Here is a 17,647-nt window from a genome sequence, read left to right as displayed (position 1 = left end):
AGTGAAGTACAAAGTGCCATCATGCTCCTAAAAGTCTCCTTGGCAAGGTCTATTCAGAGGCTGTGGATAGGAGGGTCTGCCAGGAAGTTGAATCGCAGATTCACGTGAAGCAGTGTTGTTTCAATCTTGGCCGTGAAATAGTGCTTTGGGAGTATGTATGGGGTTACTGGACCGTTCTATACAAGTGAAACTGTAAAGTGACCATCTTTTGTAAAAGCAGATTTCTTACAGCTCTTGTAATGGATCTTATTCGATAGTTGGTGAGTATATGGCGTAATTTCAGATTTTACGGTCACTGACCAGTGCCCGAGAGTTGGGTTTGGCCCCCTTGTCGAGCAGAACTTTTGCCATTCGATGGTGTCCACAATGTGCAGCCACATGTAGAGGTGTCAGGTGATCAAGCGTGATGTCATCAAGGTCTGCATTATACTGCAGAAGCTGCTTGACACAGTCTACGTGGTCCCCCTGTGCTGACATGTGGATTGGAGACAGGCCATTCTGGAAAAAAGAAATGGTGGCATTCAGGTCTCTTGACAAACATTCATTTTATTTTGCCTCTTAAAAAAAAAAAAGTCAGCACAGTTCTCGACTCATAATGGATTACCTTGGTCTTGGCCTGGATGGGGGCTCCGTTGTCAAGAAGAATTTCTATTATTCTGACGTGACCATTTCTGGATGCACAGTGCAGAGGAGTGAGCTCATCCTGGTGAGAGACAGTATCTATTAGTGGCAGTGAAAAGCATGGAGTGAATCCAAAACCGTGATAAGATGCTGCACCTTGGTCTTGGCATCTATTTGTGCCTCTCTATCCAAGAGGAGTCGGACCATGATCACATTCCCACGTCTGGATGCAATGTGCAGAGGTGTAATGCCATTCTATATAAATATATACATGAAATGAGCAAAAAGAAACAACGCACATGAGCATTCTCTGCTGCTGTACTATATTGGAATTATTTATTCATTTTCATAGGCAAGTACAAATTAGAAGTTTCAGTGTAGTATCACATTGCACCAAAACATGCCAGTCAATAGAAGAGGCAGAAAAAGTCTGCAAGTCCCAAACAGCAGTAATAGTCGCTGTTCTTACATTATGCCTGTGAGTGTTGTTGTATGCTCTTTTTGTTTGAGTCGCTGCTCCGTGTGTTAAAGTAGATGTTGTTTGTTTTGAAAGTCTGTAATTACTGTAATCTGCACAAATTTTCATTCGGCCATAGCATTGTGCGCAACAACGCACTTTGATGTTTAAATATCCAATGCTTTATTCTTGTTTGTTTTATGTGTCAGTTTACAATTTCAAGTAGGAGTGTCAAATAAACAGCTTGAACTAAGCACACTATTATATACGTTTTTATTCAAGTAAATATCTGTTATAAGCTTTCAAGAAAAAAGTAAAAGCAGAAGTAGAAAAATGTGATTAATTGCGATTAATTACAGAAATTGTGCGATTAATTAGGTAAATTTTTTTTTGCGTTTGACAGCAATAGTTTAAAGCACGTGGAGGCTAAAAAATGTGTATGTGGTGTCTATATTGTACATTTTCATCTATTGCTGTTAGGTCTGCCCAGTATCTTCCATGATAAAATTGGGTTTACTAAGTTCGTACCTTTGGGGTGAAATTGACATTGGCTCCTCTGTTGAGAAGAAGTTGAGCAACGTTCAAGTTTTCATAGTGTGCAGCAATGTGGAGGGGTGTGAATCCAGTCTGCAAGGAAACCCATCTGGTACTTAATTGTCACTCATTCAATGGATTATCTTAACAACCCGCAGCATCGCATACCTTGCTGAGCACATCAGGGTTCGGGTCATTCTGCAGAAGCACAGCAGCTGTGCGTGTGTCGTCATTGCGTGCTGCAATGTGCAGCGCAGGGAGGCGGACCTTCCCCTTGGTGCCGTAGTTGATGAGCAGGGCTACAATATTTTCATGGCCCTGCTGTAGAGCTACGGCCAGAGGAGTGAATCCATCCTGTAGAAGACAGCAGACACTCAGAAGGCAGGCTGATTGCGCGCAGACAATTAGAGCAATGTCAGCGGCGAAAGCTGATGAGCACACAACACGATGGTTTGACAATGATTCAGGATCAGCAGGATAGTATTGAAGAGATTTGTCAGATTACTGATTGAAAAGGTCTCCTGTTCTCTGGTACCTCAGTTGGAAGGCTCTGATTAGCCCCGTTCTCCAGAAGAAACTTCACAACCTCTAGATGGTTTTCTTGTGCAGCCATGTAGAGTGGAGTGAAACCCTTCTGTCTCAGAAATAAACACACACCCGCATACACACACGCGCACACACACAGCACAGATGCCAAAAGCGACAACAAGATAGAAAGTTACAGATACACACACACAAAGATGCACACCGATACACAGAAATATAGAAGCAAAGACACGTGTGAACATTGCTATTGTCAATACAATACAAAATACAATGGTTTCACAGTAGGCGCCTGATTGAAAAGCAGCTGAGAGAACGAACACACAGCATGAGGCCTCACCTGGGACTGAGCATTGACGTCGGCCCCGTAGTTAACCAGCTCTGTGACCACCTGCTCCTGCCCTGCCAGGGCTGCAATGTGCAGAGCCGTGTTTCCTTTCTGGGTGAACAGATTCATGGGGACAAGATTACACAGCTACATTGTTCAACATGTTTGAACAGTTTGGTCATTCTGTCTGCTGACATATACCAGAGGTGTACATAATATGTGCATGCAATGATAAGGGATTAATTGACTTCTTTCTTTAAACAACCACTTCAATAAGCCAAAGGCAATGTGTATACTGTCGATTGCATCAACATTAATGTGATTGGTCATAACTCAGAAGAAAAGAAAGAAAAAAGATTGGTTGGTAACGGTTTGAACGTACACTCTAAAAACAATTGGCTCAAAATGTATCCAAATTGGCTCAAAAAGGGACTGAACCAACATTTTGGGTTATTCAATTGACCCAAAACCTTGGGTCAAATGAATAACCCACAAAACAACCCAAAAATGTGGTTGATTTATGGGTTATTAATTTAATTTGCCCCAACATTTGGGGCTAAATACCTTGTTGGGTCAGTACATTTTTTGTCCCAATTCAATTGGGTTATTCAACTAACCCAAAAAGTTGGGTCAAATGAATAACCCACATAATCCAAAAATGGGTTTGATTTTTGGGTTAAATAACAAAAAAGTTGGGGTGGTCCATTCTTGACCCAGTTTTTTTTCTTTCTAACCTAACTGTTTTTAGAGTGTATACTGCCGACAAAATACCTCACTAAGTTGGGTTGGTTCAATTTTGACCCAATTCAATTGGGTTATTCAAAACGAATAACCCACATAAGAACCCAAAAATGATTTTGATCTGTTCCATTCTTCACACAGTCTGGGTTATACTGGCTCTAGCCAGGTCAGCGTGTCATATTTGACACCTAAATCACATGATACTTTTTCACTTGTTTAAACTCTGAATGGTTTGTGATGAATTTTGTGCAATTTAAAATTAACTGCATAATCAGTCCAAATATAAGGTTTCCCTTTTAATTTATATGCCATTATTTTTATTATGCAGTTTCATGTGCATGACTTTCTTCACTGATTAGCTAAAATAACAATGCAAAGATTGTTATAACACTTGACGTGACCTGCATATGCATTTCATTAACAGATTTGTTAAAAATGCTATTGCTGCAGAGTGCAGACACAATGCTGTTGAGTGCGTTACCTTTGTAGTAGTCTCCAGTACAATGCCATTGTGAAGTAATTCCAGCACCATTTTGACATGGCCTTCTTTTGAGGCCAGATGAAGCCCATTGAGCCCATTCTATGGGGAAAAAATATTTTTATAGTGAAGGGATTACACAACGATTAAATGACAATGCCATCAAGTAACCAAGCAGAGACATGGAGTATATAGACCATATGCACTAAAAATGTGGCTTGTTGACACAAAAGCTGAAACACAAACCACAGCAACCCACAGATCATTAGCAAAAACAAAGTCTAAAAAGATGAAAATGAGAATGAAACCATTTTCATTTGATTAATGATAATGACAGCAGAAGAAGCGGACGGCGGCAGAGGAGGAGGACTGGAGCGAGATGGCAGGCCGCTGGTCTCGTGGCTGGGAAGAATACAAGCCGTGTGGGATAGGTCTGACCTCACACAGCCTTCCTTCAGCCGCACAGGACATGTGAGGTTGGACCTTTCCCACACCACTGATATTATTCCTCTGAGTGGAGAGACCACAGCAGACCATCACTCTACTGCAAACACAGGAGAGGGGTGTGACAAGGGAGGAAAATGCAAATAAAAAAATGAGGGCAAATTAAATAAACAGCATACTAACACGGAGGGGGAGGCTGTTGTTGGGTTGAGAGAGAAAGGGAAACAGTGTACTGGTGAACAAGTCATTCTAAAGACCCCCCTTGGACTAAAATATTACACTACGGTCAGTCACACAGGCAGAATGGCAATGCATCATGTCAAAGTCACAATCAGCAATTTTTATCATTGACACCTGGGGCTCTATTTTTTATAGACAGTGCATGTGCACTCTATTTCGTATCTTGACTTTAATGAAAAAGAAAGTCATTCACAATGTTTGGCAGACCACGCTTCGCCATGTAGAAGACGAAAGAAGTAAAAATTCTTGAAACATCTGATAAATGACAGCCAGTTTGTGGACAAAGGCGTCACGTGACGCTAGTATGGCCGCTGAGAGCGCCTTGTCGCGGTGTGGGGGGAAAAAAATTAATAATTGTAGTCACCAGACGCTTGAAGCGGATACATTTGTTTTGTTATGTTTGTGGTCCAAACGTAAGTTATGTGTATGCGGTAAAGAAGATGCGAGATGAAGTTTTTTCCAGGTCGAAGAAGTGGTATTTGATTTTCATTTGAGCAATGCGTGATTTCAGTGCATTTAGTGGACACACCCACAGCATCTGAGAACGTAGACGGCCTCTTTTTAAATGTCGAAATTTGTGCCATCTAGTTGTGAATTATTAGAATGCAACAACCTTAATTTGAGACATGTGCATTTTGAAGCACACACACACACACACACAAGATTTTCTCCTTCGGGTATCCGTGGCAGCAAGATGGCGGCGAAACATGTCGGCCTCCTGTAAGGTGATGCACGACCCATGTAGTATAATTAGCGATTACCAGACCTAGGATTATATATATACTTTTAAAAAATGGACGTTGAAGTGCTACAATTTTTTTTTTTTTTTTTTTTTTGCATATGATGAAATTAATAGCGGGTTTTTCAGTGAGTTAACATTGAAAATTGAAAATGTAGGCACACTGTCCCTTTAAATACTTTCCACTGTGGGATATTTTGTTAAGAACACTCTCCTGTGATGTGCCAAATGTACATGATTTTTTTTTCACTTTACGGGGCTTAAACACGAAGCAAAAAATTTACAACCAAAACTAGCTTTTAAATTACAATTTCAAATGTAATGTCATTGTCCAAAGGCAGTTTTGAATGTTAACTAGTAAATTTTAGGTTCAATTGGAACAATGTTATTGTTATTGCTGTGCATGTGCATTTGCTCTGGGTGGTCTGTGTTATCGAGGTCTACATAACGAATGACATGATGTTGAGGACAGACTTTAACAAAGTGTGATTGTACTCCCACACACACGCACGCGCACGCACGTACATGCACGCACGCGCACGCACGTACACGCACGCACGCACACACTTTTGGTCATGTTACAAGTGCTTGAGGGCAGCAATCCGTGGCCTATTACCATGGAGAACAAGTATCAGAAAAAAGATGCAGGGTGAAAGAGGTGGGGCAAAGAAGATGCCATTTGCCCATTCATTACCTGCCCTGGAGGCCTCAGCATGCATAAACAGTACATGGCAGAGCGCAACGGCACCAACAACTATATGCACATGGATTACTGCACACATCATGCACATCTAAGATTTAAATCCAAAATACAGAACATCTAAAGGTGACAAAGACAGCAATCCAGCAGGTCACATAGTGCAAGTATTTCTCTTAGTGTTTAAAAGTGGTGTTATACATACAGAGATCTGCTTCATTTGTACTGAAATCTCATTTTGATCAAATCCTGAAAATGGAGGTCCTGCAACTCTCTCACCTGATTGGCTGTATTTATATCAATGCCATTCTTAATGTGTTCCAGAGCCTTGTCCAGGTTGCCAGAACGCGCGGCTCGGAGAAAACTGTTGCCAGCATCTGCCTGTAAACAAAACGGACAAAAGGAAAGGAGGGAGGGATACGGGGTAAAGTAAAGGACACACAAAGAAGAGGAATAAAGAGGAAAATAGAGAAAGACAGTTGGGTTAAGGATGTGGACTGTTCAAGATAATCTCTCCACTCATTTCCCTCCTCGCTTAAGATCATTCTTCTTTTTGGTAGTGCATTTTAAAAACATCTGCACTAATAAACAAGTGCATTGAATGCTGTGATAGATGTGTAGGTCACCTAAAGCCATGATTTCACCGAGCAAGATAGTCCAATGGAAGTTTATGGGTATAGCAAACGGCATGTGAGGTGTTTATTAGCTTTATTTGCGTTCTTGCCATACAAGACAAGATTATCATTCTGCATCATTGTTGTTGGGACCCCAATAAAAGGTGACAAAATGTTGAATCAACATTTTTGAAAACAAAAACAATTTCCCAAAGCAAAGACAATTTAAATCCAGATTAGCTGGAGGTATATTCCCATCTCTCGTTGTAACGCCCAAACCACCCAAAATATAGTCATTCGATACTCATAACCACTGCCAGCTAAAGCAACAAGTCACAATGAACTGTGTGGTCACATACACCTGGCACTTTATGATCATGTATGTTTTGCTTGATTGGACTAGTTTCATGTCACTCCGGGACAGGTGGGGGCGCTGCTCAAACATCATCACTCAGACAAGCATGTAAGGCGCAGAAGCAAGAAAGAGCAGAACCTGACTGCGGCAAAGTCTGCACCCGCTCATCTCATTTGCATAATCTCCTCTCTTGCTCGCCATACTCTTCCTCTCCAATCCAACTATCCATCTAAACACACTTTTCAGTAAAACAACATATTCAGCAACGCATTCATTCTGACAGAACAACACTTAATGCCCCATCACACATACCGCTAAAGCAGATTTTTTTTGTTCTCTTTTCAACTTCATAGCACAGTGCCTTAAGATGTGTCATTTATTGTTGCAGCTCGATGGTCCTCTCTTTTGACAGAGGCAGTGAGCTTGAGTTTAAAAAAAAAAAAAGTGAAAGGATCCACATGCCTGCAGCAGCGGCATAGCAACAAACGACACAAGACTGCCTCAGCATGACTCTAATGGCAAAGCACTGAGAGAGGTCACTCAAATAAATAAAAAAAGGATGGCATGATCACACTCCAAAAAGAAACTCAAAAAGCAAAAGCTGCCTCCAGCTAAAATACTTCCTGGATTAATTGTATGCGCAATGCACTCCTTGTTCCTGACAAAATATATACCAACACTTTCTCTTGGTGGATAGTTCAAAATAAAGCATTTAGAGCGACATAAATCGTGCTGCTTTGTGTGCACACGCTGACCCTGCTGAGCCACTTGCCTGAGTCAGTCACTGACAAATTTTCACTCACAAACTTGAACGACAACCAAGATTAGGAGGGGGGGGGGGGGTGAATAGAAAGTCTACGTTTATCTGGATGGGTTGGGCAAGTGTCTCTGCATTACTTACACTGTTGCCTCATTGAGTTTGCCTCCCATCTAAATAGTTTATAATTCCATTTTAGATAGATGAAAACCCAACACCTGACTTGAATACACACGCCTTCCATCTATATTCTGACTAGGGATGTTCGAGACCACTTTTTTCAGAACACTACCAGTACGAGTACTCAACTCTTGAGTAGTCGCCAATACCGTGACCAAGTAGTGATACCACTAGTACTTTTGATACATGAAATTTCCCCCCAAAAGTAGCTGCATGAAAATAATAGCAATATTATATTCTTCTTATTTGTAGTTCCTGATCGTAAAATAGCCACAAGAGTGTGGCCAATACGAGTATCGATAGCCATTAAGAGTACAGATACCTTGAATTATCTGCTCGAAACCTGGTCATGGTACCCGCCCATCCCTAATTCTGAGTAGGCATGTAATGATATACAAATGTCACGATGTGATTAATATCACAATATGAACCTCATGATATAATTATCACGATATTGTGTGGGGGCTGGCGATATACCAAAAAAAACTAAAACAAGAAGAAGCTTGCGATACTGTATAAAAATTCTACAATATTGTAAAGGGAAAAATAAGCTCATACTGGCAAAAAACAACAACAATATTGTGTTTTTGTACATATAACAGCAGTGACAAAGAAATAGGCTTGAGAATGTTACGTCATTGTCATGTGCTGCTATTGGCTCAGCAGCGCGCAAAGTATCATAGTTCACAATGCTGTATTTGGCTGAAGCGGGTGAAAAGTAATGTTTTTTTGGACAGAGATGTTGAAAAATGTTTGCTGGTGTTGTGTTATTATTGATTTATGTGAGTTGATAACCGCCGCAGTGGCCAAAACATTCTTAATTAAAATTAAACTGCACTAATAAACTACCCACCAGAGGGTGCTAGAACTGCACAAATTGAATGAGCCTTCTTAACAGATGTGCTGCTTTTAAAATGACACGATACGGTGGCAATTTTAATATCACAATATCGCCATTATCGTTGAATCCCTAATTCTGACACACTTGCATCCAAGCATGAAACCACAAGAAACCACCATAGTTGCCTCTTGAATCCCAGTTATTGTTATTGCATGCAGAGTACAATATCCTCACAGAAACTAGTCAAAACAAGCAGTTGCCAAATTTAGCCACTTATATGAGGTCAAATAAAGGGAAAGTTTTTAAGTAAAACCTGTTTTGTAAATCTGTTTCTAATTGAAAACTTTTTTTTTTAAAGTTGTAAAATAGACTAAGGACAACAGGCATACTGTTGCATGAAATGTTTGAAAAGTGCCATGGTGACACCAGAAACATCCTGTCATCACTGCGGGAACAAACACAGCTGATGCAGACACACATCCACCATAGAGACACCTTAGAGACCCCCCCCCCCCCCCTCACACACACACAGCTCATGTCACAGCTTGCTGAGTTGAATGTTAATACAATGTTCATGATAAACATACTTTCTCACCAGAGTAAAGCAGATTCGCGTATGCGTGTCTGCTTGCGTCAAGAAATGTGTGTGCATGGAGATAAGGATGGATGAACTCCACCCATTCCCTCACTTAGAAATAAACAGACATGCAGCACATATCAATAAAAAAAAACAACAACACCCTTAACATGTTTTGGAAATGTTGCTTGCGCTATGTTTGCTGGGATGTCGTCATGCCATGATTTAGATGAATGTGTTGCTCCCTGATTATTCCCAGGGAAAGGACACGCTTCACACTTGAGGGCTGAGCAAAGCTGTGTGAGCCAATTAATCATTCTATTTGTAGGAAAAGAAACAAGATACAATAACCTGCTCCACAGCGACATTGCAGTTGTGCACGCTTGAGTAATGCTAATGAAGACGTGCTTGGAGTAAAAGAAGGCAAAAATGAATTCTTTAGCTCACACTGGAGGCTAAAACTGTTCTTACCAAAAATTGGCTGTTATGAACCCCCCACCACCTTCTTTCTGCTCTGCTGGTGCTGCAGCAGTCAGAATGACATCACCCACTCGCCGGTGGACTGCAGTGTTTGAAAGCTCAGTGTTTGTGTGCGACATCAATATCCTCCGAAATGGATGACTACGTCTGAAGAATCCCCGTTTTCACAAAGCCTCAATTGTGTTGGTGAGAGAGTAAACACAAAGTCAATTTGACTCGACAACAGAAAAAATCAAAATTGGCAGAATGCAAATACCATGTAATTGTAGAGATTTGTATTCGAGAAGACACTGGCGGGTTTTCAGTGGGCTTCAACTGTCTGTTAAGGTGATACATATAATTACATTTGTCACTTGTCTATGACATTTATTCAGAATATGAAACATGCTGCTGTGATCAGAGGATCAAAGTGACACGTGTGTCAACAAGGAACTTGCCCCATCTGATGTTTCAGTTGTATGCTTTTAATGAGCTTCTCATGCACACATATGAAGGCAATCTTTAGAAGGTGAGCGAGGTATCAAAACAGTCAACCATTACTTTCAGCTGTCTAAATAGTTATTATAATTGTATATCATCAGTGATTCATTTAGTACAGTACAAGTAATGCAATATGTGTTGTAATACTTTTAACTGTTTATTAGCAGCACGACTCATCCAGGATTCACATTCTGAATATGTTGGCTTCAGTAAGGGAAATCAAGCTAGGGATTAAACTAGGACCTTGTAACCAGTGCGCTAAATCCTGTAGCACTTCCACAGAATGTCAATGGAAGACTATCCTTGCCAAACATCCGGGATTTGGATACTGTTTCAGAGGACCTCTGCAGTTTTGCGATAAAGCAACACTTTCACTACATTTTCTCTCACCCGTCTTTTTGTTGTAAGAGCACCAAGACCAAATCATATACACGCTAAAAAGTGACTTGTTGAACCAATTTGAGATTACATATTGAATTGTTGACCAACTTAAAAAAATATTGTAACATACGATTGAATTAGGTTAGTTTAAGTAAATGTATAAAAGCACTCATTAAACGTAATACTTTGGATTGGAGTCACTTTGGAATTAACTTAATTATTACTTAATATATTCACTTTGGACGAACTTAATTCAAATAGTGTGTTACCACTTGAAGCGATTCTTTAAGTTGGTCAGCAATTCAATTTGAAATCTTAAATCGGTTCAACTCTTAAGTCTTGCACTACTACACTGTATGTTAATCTAGGTGGGAAACCTGCCTAGCAAATTATAAACAATTCACACTTACACAAATAGGCAATTGCCCTGAATTTTTTTTTTTCCAAATTCACCCCAAAAGAGTGTTTCTATACAATTTACAGGAACATGGAGGAGCGGATATGGAAATTCTTAAACAGCTTTTTCATCATCCTTTTCTGCTGACTTGCATTTGCTCAATACATTGATTTTCTTTCTTGGGCCTTTTCCCCTTTAGCCTCTACATCTCTGCTTTCGTCTCTCAGGCTGATCCATCAGATTGAGCAGGCAGCGGCTGGTACCGGATGCAGAGATGTAGTAAGTGTTGACTCAGTCAGATGGAGGCCCGTGGGACCGCTCTGCATCGGGCACATTTACAGGAAGCGAGCGAGCACTCCTATGAAGCGGTTACAATGTTTCACTCAACACGCCTGTCTGTATGGAAATCTGCGCTCCATAAATGACAAAGCATCATCTCCATCTTTACTATTTACTTTCTTACACACCATGTCTCCCCATTGCCTTGCTTATTGATCAGCTCATTACATACAGTATGTCTCTACTTCATCCACTGTGCTTATAGAGGAGTTGTCATTGTTAATGTCAAACCATGAGCTCATTGTTTGGAGCTCATAAACAGGAGATATGGTAAACACCATGCGACAGTAACTCTAATTAGGTACACATCATTATCTTATAATGACCAGATGACTGATCCACAACCTAACAGCTTTGAGCTGCCAAGGTTGTATCATTAGTGTGAATAAACAAAATCTATCCGTTTGCACTTGTCAACAGCAAAACCCAGTGAAGTAAACTACAGCTATCACTCAGAAAATGTCACAATAAATCATCAAAGCTTGATGCATAAGGTAGGAATGTATCTACATGTGATGTGCTATTTTAGTGGAAATTTGCGTTGGGGCAGAATGACACATTTGAAAATTTTACATCGAACACGACATTGCAGTGAGTCAACTACTGCTGTTCTACAAATGTCGAAACAAATCTATTATCACTCACTCTGATGTATTAATAGAACAAAATCATATGGCAATGGAATGAATGAACATTTTAACATCACAGTCAAGTTTCACAGTGGAAATTGGCTGCAATTCATTTTTAGACCATAAAGAACAAAAGTGTAGGTAGATTCCTATAACTCAAACTCAGACTTGTACGCAATCAGAAACACTTGGCAGTTAGTGGTTGTGTAGCTCTGTTGGTTCTTTGGATTATTAAGTCCATAAAGTATTCAATCAAGTTACTCTGAATAGATTTAATTAATTGACCAGCTAATCAGTTGCTGACCTCAAGTTTACTTACCCGTCTAATCCTGGTTGACATCATACAATTGGAACATCAAATAGAGGAACAAGTGAAGTCAAAAACAAGATTAAAAGGAACACAACACACATACACTCGCATGTCCACTAATCTTGGATGCACACACACCAAACTTGCATAGATAATCCTCAGCAATCAGCTCCCTCCCATGTTGCATTAATGGGTCTCATCTCATTTCAAAAACTTTTACCAAAAACATCTTGACAAACAACTTGGCTCATGCTTTTAAAAAGTAGACAGAAACAAACATGATTGTATAGTAATACTTGGTGGATAACATGAATTAAAGCTGAGAGCCCAACAGTTAATATCAGTGGAATAAGTAATAAATGGCCAAAATCTCCATGAAGCACCTGAGAGAGACGTTACAGGGCACAAGAGGAGAAGTAAAATGTTTGCAAGTACTCACTCCGAATCTGATGGTCTCGACTGGCATGCCTGTTGGCCCTCCACTGTCTTTCGCACGTTCGGTTTCTTCCAAATTGAAAGATGTCTTTCCAATTGCCCCATGCAGGGCACGCCAACCCCCGTCCGACGTAAACACGGGCACACACACCCACACAGGCGCACACACTTCAGTAAGCTGGACCCGGCTTGGTGGGTGGAGAGACACGGGGAGGGTGGGGTGAGGGGGCCCAGGGTTTTATCTCTACAGGAATGTTGTCTGTATCTAAAGACACACATTTTGCTAGCAACCAAAAACCAATGGGCACCCCAAACTCTCAACAAGAATCTCTTACCTACTGTACATCCTTGAGGGTAAAGTTTTCAGTTTTGCCCAGAGAAAGTTCCGCCCAACGTTTCCACCTAAATCTTGGAGTTCTAACCTTGCCATCTTCCACCCTCATGCTCCAGACTCTACTCTGTTCTCTACCTAACATACCCTCCACCATTCAAGATTTACTTGCAATGTCACCTCCACTTTATCCCTCCTTTCTCTTGTCCTGTCTCCCCAACATGTCACGCCCATCTCTGCGTCGCCTGTATGTTTTGTGACAGCCACACAATCATTTGTTCACGGACCATAAATAGACCAAAATAGAGTTACTGTGGAAAATTGATGTGTTTTTTTTAGGGGGGCAGATCTGTTTCAGTTTGTGAGGTGACTTACAGTGACAAAGCGCTTGGCGAGGGGGTTGCTGCTACCACCCCATGACAATGGGCCAGACACTCGGCTTGGGAAGGGGGGGGGGGGGCATGAAGGGGCCAGCCCCTCAAAAGGCCCTGCCTCCTTTAATAAAGCGTCCGTCATTCCTCAATTGAAAAGGCCCTCTTTTCTCTACCTCTCCCCTCCTCTCTCAGCCTCTCCTGGCTAAACGCTGGGAAAAGCACATCACTGCCAAAACCATGCAGAGAGATAAATGCTGTAGGAGAGGGACCGAGAGGGGGGCTATGTAAAAAGAAGGCGACATACAACTCAGTAGCACCGGACCATAACCTGGGCAAAAACACTACATGGGACATATTTCCTGTCCGCACTAAAAGCAGTGAGGACTACACAGCAAAATAAGACGCACTTATACAGTAACAATAAATACTTGACAAATTGCACGTCTTCCACTGTGAAAGGCCTGGAACTCTCTGAAATAAGCCTCCACTGTCTCTCTCTGTGGAAGCGTGATAGCTTATCAGCAATGTGTTAAGCTCCAGAATGTGGAGCTCTTTGGGGAAGTTGGAACAAACCAAGACACACTCCTGCTTGGTTGCAGAGTTGATTTAGATTCGGGACAGACGTGCCCTCTGCACCCGATGTCAAGTCCGCCTTGTTGACAGGATAAAGGGCTTCAGCTGTCCACGTGTGCTACTTGTAGTGGCTATATTGCCTTTGTCCTGAGGTGCCGGACAAGCGAAGGGAAGAATCAACATAAATAATGTCCCTTTGTCAGCTGTCTTTCCTCAACTTGTCACACTCCTTTTGTTTGATACCGCATTCTTCTGAAAATGGTATCTGCTAGTATAGGCTACGTTCACACTGCAGGCAAATGCGACCCAGATCAGATTTTTTTTTGCCCAAATGCGACCTGTATCTGACTTTTTTATGTCAGTCTGAACGGCTCAATTCCATACGTTTTTTTTTCTTTCTTTTTTTCGCTGGACCGTATATGTATTTACTTCCGCAAACACAGCATTGTGAGTGACGTATCTTCTTCTGTGCTGTTCACTTTGGGGATGCATACTGTTCACACAGAAGAGACTGAGTTTGCAATTAGCATGTAATGTGAATGCTTAATCAAAAAAAGTCAGATTTTACCCAAAAAAAGACCTGCACGTAGCCATAGTGTCCTGCAAAACTATTAGATGCAATGAAGTATTCCGTTTTCTGATTTGGCCTCACCTCAATTTCATTCTCCACCATAAAACTGCTAGGTTGTGACATGCGGAAAAAGCCTTGGTGTGATAGAAAACCTAATGAATCAACACCTGCTCCATTTGTGTTAATGGCATGCAGGTGTCAGTGAGATAGTCTGCAGCAATTTGACTGCAGACACAGTTTCAAATATTGTGCATACGCATGCACATATTCAACAATAAGCCTGCCTGTGCTAGGAAATGAATTGGTAAAAAAAAGATATGTATGTTAGAGCACATCATACACATTAAATGAGAGTGAATATGGAAAGCCAGTCTAACCTGTGGGACACAAATCAATGTATTAGAAAAACAGTATTACTCTAAATATGAATGAAGTAAATAGAAAGAAAGAGATGACATGAAATGTGTCTTCACTGGTCCAGGTTTCCATTCATCTTCCAAAGTGGACAGGCAGCAATGGGGAAAAACTGCAGAGTGAAGATGTGTGAGGGAAGAGAAAAGGAAAGGACTCTTTTGGGAAGAGAATGTGTCTTGACAAGTCTTTAGATACTGAGCACGATCTGAGAACATAAACTCAGTTTCAAACAACTGGGAATGAGTCTGCATCACAGAGACCAAATTTTCTTATCAGTCTGGTTAATGAAGAAGCCCAAATAGGAATATATTTTAGAGACTGATACCATACGTCTGAAGGGACTTGCTGGTCCTTAGCTTTCGTTAAAGTGAAGGTTGATTCTTGTTTAGCTCTATTGAGGTGAGCCACAGTGCATTTGGTTGATACTAGGCCATTGTATTGCACATGTCTTCAATTTCTATAGGATAATGATTTCTTGATTGAAAACAGTTGGCCTCTTACTGTATCAAGTTCAAATTAGATGTTCTATTTGTACAGATTTATTCTTAGGAAGACTCTCACATGAGTAGATATTACTATGTGGGTCCATACAGTTAAACACTCATTCATCTCATTAAAACACAACTCTATATTTCTCTACATGTGTTAAGCCTGTAAAATGAAATATGAGACATGAATGAAACGATAACATTAGCTGTTTTTAATGAAGTAATATATGCAGCACAAGGACACACAATTGAATTATTTTGAATTATTTTGTAGTAATGTAACACAAAGGATCTTGACCGCTCGCTGTCATTAATTTTGTGTTGTTTTTTTTGTTTTGTTTTTTTGAGTTGATATGGGGCAGACAAAACAAGCTTTACTTCTTTCTGTCCCCTTTCATTTCTTTTACTTTACTTTGAATTTGGATTTTTGTTGTTTTTTTTCTTTTACAAAGGATTGATTGATTGATTGATTGATTGATTGACTGATTGTGATTGAACGGTCAACGTTTCAGTTCCATCTAGTCCAAATGCTGAGTCAGTAACTCGTTTCTCACCTCTCAGGGCGCCGGTCCCATTGAGACATCATTTCAGTTCTTAACATCTAAATTAATTCATACGTAATGTACATTTGTTGGTTTTCATTTGAAAAGTTAATATTGGCTACTTCTGCAGGAAAATGCTTAGCTGCCTCGTGAATATGAGCTTCACATAGAAACAAATACTGTAAGACACATTCTCATCAGTCGGAGTAGGTAAGACCTAATATTACGTTGAAAATAAGAACTATGCTGATCTTCATTGGACTACTTAAATGCTGTCTCACACAAACACACATTCAAAATTGCACACTTTCATGTACCTTTAAACCTGCACACACGCACAGACCTCGGGTAAATGCATGCAGGTATAAAATACGCGCATAAACCAGCAATTAGCAATCATTCAAATGCATACAAGGCATATATTTCAGGCAGCGTACTCAAACTGACTAAAGTTGCTTTTGATGAGCACTGCAATTGGGGTAAAAGTGATGCACTGTACGCTTAATTGGGCTACTCCCATTACCCCATGAACAATATTTAAGTCTTAAGTCTCTATAGTATTTGCATTTCAATTTATTACCATGAACATAATAGGGCAGCAGTAAGGTTCACACTGTTGCCTTACAGCAAGGAAGTTCAGTGGGTTCAAATTTTCAAATTAAACATTTGAGTGATTTTGTATAATAATAATAATATTAAGTATTCCTATTTAGGGTGTACCCTAGTCAGCTGGTTTAGACTACAGCCTTCCTATGGCGTGGGACTCATTATAGAAAATATAACAAACTAAATTTGGAGGGAACAACAAGCCAATCAGTTCTAACTTAGATGATAATGTTGAAATCTAATCATATATTTTAATGTTGCAAACTAAAAGAACCAAATAGAAAACAAAAGTCCATTCGTAAAATGTGAAACTAGATCAGAATTTTCACAAAGCTGCCCACAATTCTGTCAATGCTAAATTACCATCATCCGGTGAACTCTGGGTGAGGTTTTTGCCTTTTCGTTGGCTTGTTTGTGATTATTTAAAAAAATATGGGCCATAGTTGTGCATGATATGATTACATCACATTAAACCTTGTCATGATATTAACAGCAGTTGACTTACTGTATTTTTAGACTAGTGTGAAAATTGCATGTAGAGCTTCATGAGGGTAACAATTTGAGCAGCAAACAGTTTATCTTGGTTGACCAGTGGCCCTGAGGGGCTTCGATTTTAAAGGTCCCACTGACAGATTAGCTCTAAGCACTTTGACATGTAGAATAAGCAGCAGATAGGAACTTCAATAATTCCTAAAGCAGACCATCTAGGTTATAATGTATTTGCATACACCTGGCGAAAGGTGGACAGAGTAGGAATCTTAGTCTTGAGACTTTCTGACCACCTTCCCCATGCTGTCTGCGCATTCACCTTACTCACATGCACATGCACGCATACATGCAGTTGTTGTCACTCTGTTTCTCTTCTTAACTTCACGTAGACTAGATCATCAGAGGGACTTTAAGACTCTTTATCGTGACTCACTGCTGCAAAATTATCAGGATGAGCAATTCTGAATGGTTCACCAAGTTCTGTTTTCTCGTTAAAGTCGCTATCCAATCAACTGACACCTTAATCTGGTGGTTCAACACAACGTAAAAATAATAAAATCATAAAAAATAAAAAATAAAAAAAACATAGCCTTTAATCTGAATTTTTCAAAGCCGGTATTAATAACCCTGGGATAAAAATGAGTGTTACAATATTTGAATAG

At 40.2% G+C, this 17,647-nt stretch overlaps 1 protein-coding gene across 1 annotated transcript in view; it reads right to left on the bottom strand.

Annotated features, from left to right (window-relative positions):
* ank1a (ankyrin 1, erythrocytic a) overlaps nt 1-17,647 on the bottom strand; it is a 109,272-nt gene that overhangs the window by 35,938 nt on the left and 55,687 nt on the right. The window contains exons 7-15 of the mRNA XM_086076573.1: nt 6,102-6,203; nt 3,706-3,804; nt 2,496-2,594; nt 2,148-2,246; nt 1,781-1,966; nt 1,607-1,705; nt 778-876; nt 605-703; nt 301-498 (exon numbers count right to left, since the gene is read on the bottom strand). Coding sequence (XP_085932699.1) covers nt 301-498; nt 605-703; nt 778-876; nt 1,607-1,705; nt 1,781-1,966; nt 2,148-2,246; nt 2,496-2,594; nt 3,706-3,804; nt 6,102-6,203 — 1,080 coding nt within the window. The remainder of the gene's footprint in view (nt 1-300; nt 499-604; nt 704-777; nt 877-1,606; nt 1,706-1,780; nt 1,967-2,147; nt 2,247-2,495; nt 2,595-3,705; nt 3,805-6,101; nt 6,204-17,647) is intronic.

The sequence above is a fragment of the Leptonotus elevatus genome, chromosome 5 (genome assembly GCF_054856555.1).
Source record: "Leptonotus elevatus isolate MCC_2025b chromosome 5, RoL_Lele_1.0, whole genome shotgun sequence".
Classification (NCBI taxonomy): domain Eukaryota; kingdom Metazoa; phylum Chordata; class Actinopteri; order Syngnathiformes; family Syngnathidae; genus Leptonotus; species Leptonotus elevatus.
The sequence above is the reverse complement of the archived record's forward strand: the minus strand, read 5'-3'. Positions and strand labels throughout refer to the sequence as shown.